The sequence below is a fragment of the Salmo trutta genome, unplaced genomic scaffold, assembly GCF_901001165.1.
Source record: "Salmo trutta unplaced genomic scaffold, fSalTru1.1, whole genome shotgun sequence".
Taxonomy (NCBI): Eukaryota; Metazoa; Chordata; class Actinopteri; order Salmoniformes; family Salmonidae; genus Salmo; species Salmo trutta.
Window position 1 is genome coordinate 165,909 of NW_021822727.1, and position 11,726 is coordinate 177,634.

At 51.9% G+C, this 11,726-nt stretch overlaps 1 protein-coding gene across 1 annotated transcript in view; it reads right to left on the reverse strand.

The window, feature by feature from the left end:
* Positions 1-3,311: 3,311 nt before the first annotated feature.
* LOC115184034 (SH3 and multiple ankyrin repeat domains protein 3-like) overlaps positions 3,312-11,726 on the reverse strand; it is a 72,844-nt gene continuing 64,429 nt past the window's right edge. The window contains 3 exon segments of the mRNA XM_029745030.1: positions 3,312-4,746; positions 4,749-5,351; positions 11,190-11,295. Of these exon segments, the coding sequence (XP_029600890.1) occupies positions 3,338-4,746; positions 4,749-5,351; positions 11,190-11,295 (2,118 nt within the window). The 3' untranslated portion in view covers positions 3,312-3,337.

Consider the following 11,726-nt stretch of genomic DNA (forward strand, 5'->3'; position numbering starts at 1 on the left):
AATGGTCAGGTGGAGAGAGCCAACCAGAAGATGGAATCCATGCTGCGCTGCCTTGTCTCCTCCAACCCCGCCTCTTGGGCCTCTCAGTTGCCGTGGGTCAAGTATGCCCATAATACTCTCCCTACATCTGCTACTGGGATGTCTCCCTTCCAGTGCCTGTACGGTTACCAACCTCCCTTGTTTCCTTCTCAGGAGAAGGATCTTGCGGTACCCTCGGTCCAGGCCCATATTCGTCATTGCCTCCGGACCTGGCATAGGGTCAGAAAGGCTCTCAGAGTTTCTGACCGTTATCAGCTCCAGGCGAATTGGCACCGGATTCCAGCTCCAGTTTATGCTATTGGAGATAAGGTATGGTTGGCTACACGGGATCTTCCTCTGCGGACGGAATCAAGGAAACTGTCACCTAAATTCATTGGTCCGTTTGTGGTGGAGAGGGTGATTAATCCCGTTGTGGTTCGACTTAAGTTGCCTAGAACTCTCAGAGTCCACCCCACCTTTCATGTCTTCTGCCTCAAGCCTGTGCACTTCAGTCCTTTGCTACCCCCTCCGCCTCCTCCTCCTCCGCCTCGGATGATTGGAGGTGGTCCAGTCTACACAGTGCGCCGCATTATGGATGCCAGACAGCGGGGTCGGGGTTTTCAGTATCTCGTGGACTGGTAGGGGTATGGTCCTGAGGAGAGGAGTTGGATTCCTCGGCGTCAAATCCTGGACAATACTCTCCTTACTGACTTCTACCGCCTCCATCCTGGCGCTCCAGGTTGTCCGCCCGGTGGCGTTCGTCGGAGGAGGGGTACTGTCAGGAATCCCGCTTCCTGAGTCTGTTTCTGCCTGAGATGACTGTTTTTGTTTGAGTGTTGTCTAAGGTTCCTGAACGCACCCTGTCTGGTTGCCAGGCAACGAGGTTAGGCGGGAGATCTAGTTATTACCCGCATCTCCTCAACCTTCTGCACACCTGGTCCTGATCTTCACCTCTTCTTAAACCCTGAGCTGACATCCATTCCCTGCCGGATCGTTAGCAACGAACAGTATGTTGTGCCAGCGTATCAGCCTCATGTTTCCTGAGCTAGTTTTGTTGTTTTGTGCTTGTTACTGGTTACTCCCTTCCGTTTACTCTGTCTACAGTCATTCTCCCGGAACATTCAACTCCCTTGCCTGGCCGTCGGTGGATACAGTGACTTCATTGGATCAACCCATTTACTCTCATCAACTCACCTCCGCTGCCGCTCCGTCTCCTGGATCACTCAAATTACACATCAAGACTACCAATAAATACTCACCTTCATTTTACTCACCTTGTCCTGGTCTGCTTCTGGGTTCTGTCTTAGAGAATCGTGACACCCAAGAATAGTAAAGCCCCCTTTACTGGGTCAAATAGCCGACCAATCAACCCGACCAATCAACCCTGGAAAAATTTGTGTTTGACCAGATACAATGCTATTTTACAGTAAAGAAATTGACAACAGACTTTCAGCACGCTTATAGGGAAGGACATTCAACATGCATGGCACTTACACAAATGACTGATGATTGGCTGATGATTGGCTGAAATTGATGTTAAAAAGATTGTTTGAGCTGTTTTGTTAGACTTCAGTGCGGCTTTTGACATTATCAATATTTTTATTTTATTTAACTAGGCAACTCGAACACTCCGTTTGCCACCTCAGGTCTCTTGGCCCTCCGACCCCTACGGGAGGTCCTCTCCCGCTCAGCCCAGTCCCAGCTCTTCTCTGTCTTGGCACCACAATGTCCACTCAGCCCAGTCCCAGCTCTTCTCTGTCCTGGCACCACAATGTCCACTCAGCCCAGTCCAAGCTCTAGTCTTTCCTGGCACCACAATGTCCACTCAGCCCAGTCCAAGCTCTAGTCTTTCCTGGCACCACAATGTCCACTCAGCCCAGTCCAAGCTCTAGTCTTTCCTGGCACCACAATGTCCACTCAGCCCAGTCCAAGCTCTACTCTGTCCTGGCATCCCAATGGTGGAACCAGCTTCCCCCTGAAGCTAGGACAGCAGAGTCCCTGTCCATCTTCCCCCCTGAGGCTAGGACAGCAGAGTCCCTGCCCATCTTCAGAAAGCCCCTGAAATCTACCTCTCAAAGAGTATCTTATATAATCCCACTCCCCTCGACCCCCCCCCCTATACTTGCACTTGACTCCTTCTAGCTGACTTTGCTGATAGCTAACTTATTGAGTAAACATTTTCTTTCTATGCCTGTGATATGTGGTTGTCCCTCCGTGCTATCTTCAGATTAATGTTCTTTCTATGCCTGTGATATGTGGTTGTCCCTCCGTGCTATCTTCAGATTAATGTTCTTTCTATGCCTGTGATATGTGGTTGTCCCTCCGTGCTATCTTCAGATTAATGTTCTTTCTATGCCTGTGATATGTGGTTGTCCCACCTAGCTATCTTCGGATCAATGCACTAACTGTAAGTCACTCTGGACAAGTGTGTCTGCTAAATAACTCAAATGTAAAATGTAAATGTCGGGTCAGTTACCTGGAAGAGGTATCAGGGTGGGTCAGGGTTACCTGGAAGAGGTAGGATGGGTTAGGTCAGGGTTACCTGGAAGAGGTAGGGTGGGTCAGGGTTACCTGGAAGAGGTAGGGTGGGTTAGGTCAGGGTTACCTGGAAGAGGTAGGATGGGTTAGGTCAGGGTTACCTGGAAGAGGTAGGGTGGGTTAGGTCAGGGTTACCTGGAAGAGGTAGGGTGGGTCAGGGTTAGGTTCAGAGTTACCTGGAAGAGGTAGGGTGGGTTAGGTCAGGGTTACCTGGAAGAGGTAGGGTGGGTCAGGGTTAGGTCAGGGTTACCTGGAAGAGGTAGGGTGGGTTAGGTCAGGGTTACCTGGAAGAGGTAGGGTGGGTTAGGTCAGGGTTACCTGGAAGAGGTAGGGTGGGTTAGGTCAGGGTTACCTGGAAGAGGTAGGGTGGGTCAGGGTTAGGTTCAGGGTTACCTGGAAGAGGTAGGGTGGGTCAGGGTCAGGGTTACCTGGAAGAGGTAGGGTGGGTTAGGTCAGGGTTACCTGGAAGAGGTAGGGTGGGTTAGGTCAGGGTTACCTGGAAGAGGTAGGGTGGGTTAGGTCAGGGTTACCTGGAAGAGGTAGGGTGGGTCAGGGTTAGGTTCAGGGTAACCCGGAAGAGGTAGGGTGGGTCACGGTTACCTGGAAGAGGTAGGGTGGGTTAGGGTTAGGTCAGGGTTACCCGGATGAGGTAGGGTGGGTCAGGGTTAGGGTCAGGGTTACCTGGAAGAGGTAGGGTGGGTTAGGGTCAGGGTTACCTGGAAGAGGTAGGGTGGGTTAGGGTTAGGGTTACCTGGAAGAGGTAGGATGGGTTAGGTCAGGGTTACCTGGAAGAGGTAGGGTGGGTTAGGGTTACCTGGAAGAGGTAGGGTGGTGGGCGTCCAGGTCCACAGCCAGATGGAAGCAGATCGCTGTCTGAAGACTGTTTCAGTAGAGGATCCCTGAGAGCAGAGCGACCACGGCCCAGGGGAGAACGCAGCCTGGGCTTCAGGCTCTGGGGGTCTGAGGTGGAGGAGGGCAGGGTTTTCGGGGTGGCAGGGAAAGGCTGGGGGGCTTCTGGGGAGGGCAGGGTGGGGGGCAGGCTGGGGGCCGGGGTGCTGCTGGGGGATAAGGTGTTCTCTATGTGAGGGTCTCCCTCCTCCACCCCTGAGTCTGGAGCTGACTCCCCTCCTCCCCCGCTCTCACCTGCCTGGGGTCTCCGTGGTGACAGGCTGAGGGAGGAGGGGGGCTGGGTGGGGGAGGGAGGCGTGGCAAACACCAGGGGAGGAGACACCAGACCAATCTTACGAAGCTCCTCCCTCATCTCTTCATCACTGGATGACAGCAGTGCAGGGGGCAGGGTCACCGTATAAGGCCCGCCCTCCAGACTCTTTCTTCTCTCTGATTGGTCCTGGGTTACTGTATAAGGCCCGCCCTCCTCCTCTGAGCTGCCAACGGTCAGACTTCTCCTCCTCTGTAATTGTCCATGCAACGCCTCAATCAGCTCTTCCCCCAGACCCCGTCCTGCCGGCTGGCTTTCATTGGTTATATTGATGGTCACCTGACTGATGGGAGGGAGGGGCATAGCCTGCCAACGCTCGGGGGAGGGCACAGCAGGAGATGTGACTCCGCCTTCTGTCTCTGGCCGCTCTACGACTGGCCGCTCCAACTGTCCGTCAAGGAATATGGGTGGGTTGATACGTTTGTGTCGGAGCTCAGGGCTGGTCAGGGGAGGAGGGGTTCGTTTGGGCCTGGGTTCAGGGCTAGGTGAGTGTGCGTGTTTGGGCCTGGGCTCGGGGCTAGGTGAGTGTGCGTGTTTGGGCCTGGGCTCGGGGCTAGGTGAGTGTGCGTGTTTGGTTCTGGGTTCAGGGCTGGGAGTGCGTGCAGTGAGGGCTCGTTCGCGGGCAGCGAGGGCCAGGGCGAGGGGGGAGGAGGGGTCCAGAGGCTTGCCTGTCAGTGGGTGGAGAAAGGTGGAGTGGGGGGAGGAGGAGGGGGAGAGGACCGGGATGGGGGGGGGCAGCTCCCCCAGGTCATCTACAGAGTGGGACTGGGTCAGTAGGATGGGAGGGGGCTCTGAAACCCCTCCCTCCACAGACAGGAAGAAGGAGGACCTACGGCCCTGAGGGGGCGTGACCCGTATCTGAGCACGCTCAGTGAGCACCTGCTGCTGGTATAGCTCTGCCCTACTAGGCCCCTCCTCCACCTGCAGCTGTTTGAGGAGCGGAGACTTGCGACGCTGAGGCTTGCTGGGGGGGCAGGCAGCTGACCCACGTTGGCATACGGGTTCTCTACTGGTCGGCCACGCCTCCTGTTGCTGCTGCGCTCCCCTGGAGGGTTAGGGCTGGGGGCAGGACTGGTTCTGGAGAGGAGGCTGGGGCTGGGGACAGGGCTGGTTCTGGAGAGGGGGCTGGGGGCAGGGCTGGTTCTGGAGAGGGGGCTGGGGGAGGCAGCAGGGCTGGGCCGGGACAGGCCCAACCCTGCTGTAGCCCCAGCAGGTCGGCCTAGGGGGGCAGGCTCTGCAGGTAGATAGCCTGGTACAGGTGAGTCCTGCAGGATGATCATGGAGCGAGCTTTCCTCTGCCGCTCTGCATGGCTCCGAGACGTTGGCGAATCACAGACCTCGTGCAGCCTAGGTTCCGCCCCCGGCTTGAAGCTGGAGTGTGATTGATCGGCTGCTCGTTGCGGGGGAGGTGGAGGGCAGAAGGCCGGCGGCGGGCCAGAGTCCAGGAAGTAGTGGGAGGGGGGAGGAGGGGGGGCAGTCTGGGGAGGAGGAGGTATGAAGCCATCAGTCATCGAAGAGCTCCTTGGAAACCGATGCTCTCCAATCAGAGCAGAGATCCTGTCATCCTCTGGTGCACCTGCAGGGGAGAGACAGGGATATTATAACCCTAACCCTAAGCTGGGGGGGACTGGGATATTATAACCCTAACCTGGGGGGACTGGGACATTATAACCCTAACCTGGGGGGACTGGGACATTATAACCCTAACCTGGGGGGAACTGGGATATTATAACCCTAACCTGGGGGGACTGGGATATTATAACCCTAACCTGGGGGGCCTGGGATATTATAACCCTAACCTGGGGGGTACTGGGATATTATAACCCTAACCTGGGGGGACTGGGATATTATAACCCTAACCTGGGGGTCTGGGATATTATAACCCTATCCTGGGGGGGACTGGGATATTATAACCCTAACCTGGGGGGGACTGGGATATTATAACCCTATCCTGGGGGGGACTGGGATATTATAACCCTAACCTGGGGGGGACTGGGATATTATAACCCTAACCTGGGGTGTCTGGGATATTATAACCCTAACCTGGGGGGTCTGGGATATTATAACCCTAACCTGGGGGGACTGGGATATTATAACCCTAACCTGGGGGGACTGGGATATTATAACCCTAACCTGGGGGGAACTGGGATATTATAACCCTAACCGGGGGGGACTGGGATATTATAACCCTAACCTGGGGGGAATGGGATATTATAACCCTAACCCTGGGGGGGACTGGGATATTATAACCCTAACCTGGTGGGGACTGGGATATTATAACCCTAACCTGGGGGGGACTGGGGTGTTATAACCCTAACCTGGGGGGGACTGGGATATTGTAACCCTAACCTGGGGGGACTGGGATATTATAACCCTAACCCTGGGGGGGACTGGGATATTATAACCCTAACCTGGGGGGGACTGGGATATTATAACCCTAACCTGGGGGGGACTCCGATATTATAACCCTAACCTGGGGGGAACTGGGATATTATAACCCTAACCTGGGGGGGACTAGGTTATTATAACCCTAACCTGGGGGGGACTGGGATAATATAACCCTAACCTGGGGGAGACTGGGATATTATAACCCTAACCCTAACCTGGGGGGGACTGGGATATTATAACCCTAACCTGGGGGGACTGGGATATTATAACCCTAACCTGGGGGGGACTGGGATATTATAACCCTAACCCTAACCTGGGGGGGACTGGGATATTATAACCCTAACCTGGGGGGACTGGGAAAATATAACCCTGACCTGGGGGGACTGGGATATTATAACCCTAACCTGGGGGGGACTGGAATATTATGACCCTAACCCTAACCTGGGGGGTCTGGGATATTATAACCCTAATCTGGGGGGACTGGGATATTATAACCCTAACCTGGGGGGGACTGGGATATTATAACCCTAATCTGGGGGGACTGGGATATTATAACCCTAACCTGGGGGGGACTGGGATATTATAACCCTAACCTAGGGGGGACTGGGATATTATAACCCTAATCTGGGGGGACTGGGATATTATAACCCTAACCTGGGGGGTCTGGGATATTATAACCCTAATCTGGGGGGACTGGGATATTATAACCCTAACCTGGGGGGGAATGGGATATTATAACCCTAACCTGGGGGGTCTGGGATATTATAACCCTAACCTGGGGGGAATGGGATATTATAACCCTAACCTGGGGGGACTGGGATATTATAACCCAAACCTGGGGGGGACTGGGATATTATAACCCTAACCTGGGGGGGACTGGGATATTATAACCCTAACCTGGGGGGAATGGAATATTATAACCCAAACCTGGGGGGACTGGGATATTATAACCCTAACCTGGGGGGACTGGGATATTATTACCCTAACCTGGGGGGACTGGGATATTATAACCCTAACCTGGGGGGGACTGGGATATTATAACCCTAATCTGGGGGGACTGGGATATTAAAACCATAACCTGGGGGGACTGGGATATTATAACCCTAACCTGGGGGGGACTGGGATATTATAACCCAAACCTGGGGGGGACTGGGATATTATAACCCTAACCTGGGGGGAATGGAATATTATAACCCTAACCTGGGGGGGACTGGGATATTATAACCCAAACCTGGGGGGACTGGGAAATTATAACCCTAACCTGGGGGGGACTGGGATATTATAACCCTAACCTGGGGGGGAATGGGATATTATAACCCTAACCTGGGGGGGACTGGGATATTATAACCCTAACCTGGGGGGACTGGGATATTATAACCCTAACCTGGGGGACTGGGATATTATAACCCTAACCTGGGGGACTGGGATATTATAACCCTAACCTTGGGGGGACTGGGATATTATTACCCTAACCTGGGGGACACTGGGATATTATAACCCTAACCCTAACCTGGGGGGACTGGGATATTATAACCCTAACCTGGGGAACTCGAATATTATAACCCTAACCCTAACCTGGGGGGGCCTGGGATATTATAACCCTAACCTGGGGAGGACTGGGATATTATAACCCAAACCTGGGGGAACTGGGATATTATAACCCTAAACTTGGGGGGACTGGGATATTATAACTCTAACCTGGGTGGGACTGGGATATTATAACCCTAACCTTGGGGGGACTGGGATATTATAACCCTAACCTGGGGGGGCCTGGGATATTATAACCCTAACCTGGGGGTGACTGGGATATTATAACCCTAACCTGGGGGGGACTGGGATATTATAACCCTATCCTGGGGGACTGGGATATTATAACCCTAACCTGGGGGGGACTGGGATATTATAACCCTAACCTGGGGGGGACTGAAATATTATAACCCTAACCCTAACCTGGGGGGAACTGGGATATAATAACCCTAACCTTAACCTGGGGGAACTGGGATATTATAACCCTAACCTGGGGGGGACTGGGATATTATAACCCTAACCCTAACCTGGGGGGGACTGGGATATTATAACCCTAACCTGGGGGGACTGGGATATTATAACCCTAACCTGGGGAGACTGGGATATTATAACCCTAACCTGGGGGATACTGGGATATTATAACCCTAACCTGGGGGGGACTGGGATATTATAACCCTAACCCTAACCTGGGGAGGACTGGGATATTATAACCCAAACCTGGGGGGGACTGGGATATTATAACCCTAAACTTGGGGGGACTGGGATATTATAACTCTAACCTGGGGGGGACTGGGATATTATAACCCTAACCTTGGGGGGACTGGGATATTATAACCCTAACCTGGGGGGACTGGGATATTATAACCCTAACCTGGGGGGGACTGGGATATTACATCCCAACCTTGGGGGGGACTGGGATATTATAACCCTAACCTGGGGGTGACTGGGATATTATAACCCTAACCTGGGGGGGACTGGGATATTATAACCCTATCCTGGGGGGACTGGGATATTATAACCCTAACCTGGGGGGGACTGGAATATTATAACCCTAACCTGGGGGGGACTGAAATATTATAACCCTAACCCTAACCTGGGGGGAACTGGGATATAATAACCCTAACCTTAACCTGGGGGCACTGGGATATTATAACCCTAACCTGGGGGGGACTGGGATATTATAACCCTAACCCTAACCTGGGGGGGACTGGGATATTATAACCCTAACCTGGGGGGACTGGGATATTGTAACCCTAACCCTAACATGGGGGAGCTGGGATATTATAACCCTAACCCTAACCTTGGGAAAACTGGGATATAATAACCCTAACCCTAACCTGCGGGGTCTGGGATATTATAACCCTATCCTGGGGGGGACTGGGATATTATAACCCTAACCTGGGGAGACTGGGATATTATAACCCTAACCTGGGGGGAACTGGGATATTATAACCCTAACCTGGGGGCAACTGGGATATTATAACCCTAACCTGGGGGGAATGGAATATTATAACCCTAACCTGGGAGACTGGGATATTATAACCCTAACCTGGGGGGGACTGGGATATTATAACTCTAACCTGGCGGGACTGGGATATTATAACCCTAACCTGGGAGACTGGGATATTATAACCCTAACCTGGGGGGACTGGGATATTATAACTCTAACCTGGCGGGACTGGGATATTATAACCCTAACCTGGGAGACTGGGATATTATAACCCTAACCTGGGGGGACTGGGATATTATAACCCTAACCTGGGGGGACTGGGATATTATAACCTAACCTGGGGGGGACTGGGATATTATAACCCTAACCTGGGGGGGGACTGGGATATTATAACCCTAACCTGGGGGGGACTGGGATATTATAACCCTAACCTGGGGGGGACTGGGATATTATAACCCTAACCTGGGGGGGACTGGGATATTATAACCCTAACCTGGGGGGACTGGGATATTATAACCCTAACCCTAACCTGGGGGGACTGTGATATTGTAACCCTAACCTGGGGGGACTGGGATATTATAACCCTAACCTGGGGGGGACTGGGATATTATAACCCTATCCTGGGGGATACTGGGATATTATAACCCTAACCTAGGGGGGACTGGAATATTATAACTCTAACCTGGGGGCAACTGGGAAATTATAACCCTAACCCTAACCTGGGGGACTGGGATATTATAACCCTAACCTGGGGGGGACTGGGATATTATAACCCTAACCTGGGGGGGACTGGGATATTATAACCCTAACCTGGGGGGGACTGGGATATTATAACCCTAACCTGGGGGGGACTGGGATATTATAACCCTAACCTGGGGGTGACTGGGATATTATAACCCTAACCTGTGGGGACTGGGATATTGTAACCCTAACCTGGGGGGGACTGGGATATTATAACCCTAACCTGGGGGGGACTGGGATATTATAACCCTAACCTGGGGGGACTGGGATATTATAACCCTACTGGGGATTAACCCTAACCTGGGGGGGACTGGGATATTATAACCCTAACCTGGGGGGACTGGGATATTATAACCCTAACCCTAACCTGGGGGGACTGGGATATTATAACCCTAACCCTAACCTGGGGGAGCTGGATATTATAACCCTAACCCTAACCTGGGGGGACTGGGATATTATAACCCTAACCCTAACCTGGGGGGACTGGGATATTGTAACCCTAACCCTAACCTGGGGAGCTGGGATATTATAACCCTAACCCTAACCTGGGGGGACTGGGATATTATAACCCTAACCTGGGTAGACTGGGATATTATAACCCTAACCTGGGGGGACTGGGATATTATAACCCTAATCCTCTAAATGGGGGGACGGGTTGTCCACTTATCAGGCTGCTTATTAAACAGAATCGCTGTATTCCCATGTGGACACATTTTGACGGGAGTGGACCCTCTGGCTTCGCCTCTTCCTCTCTACCATCGGTTGTGAAAGCAGTTTGGTTGTTGTTACTGGTAATATTATCTGTGCGGGTGCTGTCTATGTGTGAGTGGCTCAGCCTCAGGCCTGTTTCATCCAGGTGGATTCATTAAGACATGCTGTGTTTCTCTTCTTTTTCTAGTTTTTACAGTTTGGTACAATGTGTTGGAAGACTTTTTCCCCCCATTGAACCCCTAGGTCCAATAGCCATGGTTCGCTATTGGATTCTGGTAATAGCTAGAGTAATGTAATTATCTCACCGAAGGACTTGGTCCAATAGCCATGGTTCGCCCCTGGATTCTGGTAATAGCTAGAGTAATGTAATTATCTCACCGAAGGACTAGGTCCAATAGCCATGGTTCGCCCCTGGATTCTGGTAATAGCTAGAGTAATGTAATTATCTCACCGAAGGACTTGGTCCAATAGCCATGGTTCGCCCCTGGATTCTGGTAATAGCTAGAGTAATGTAATTATCTCACCGAAGGACTTGGTCCAATAGCCATGGTTCACTATTGGATTCTGGTAATAGTTAGAGTAATGTAATTATCTCACCGAAGGACTTGGTCCGGGACATTCCACGAGGCAGCTGCATGGTGGCTTTCTCCAGACCCAGGGAAACCCCTGGAGGAACAGGCAGGCCCTGCCGCTCAAACAAAGACTGCAACACACACCACACACACAGTGAGAATATGCCTGGGATCACATGCATTTTAAAGAAACAGCATCTGTCTGAACCACTAGTGAATCAGCAGTAAATTGTGACTGAGTGAATCAGTAGTAAATCGCGACTGAGTGAATCAGTAGTAAATTGTGACTGAGTGAATCAGCAGTAAATTGTGACTGAGTGAATCAGTAGTAAATCGCGACTGAGTGAATCAGCAGTAAATTGTGACTGAGTGAATCAGCAGTAAATTGTGACTGAGTGAATCAGTAGTAAATTGTGACTGAGTGAATCAGTAGTAAATTGTGACTGAGTGAATCAGCAGTAAATTGTGACTAACTGAACCAGTAGTAAATTGTGACTAAGTGAACCAGTAGTAAATTGTGACTGAGTGAATCAGCAGTAAATTGTGACTGAGTGAATCAGTA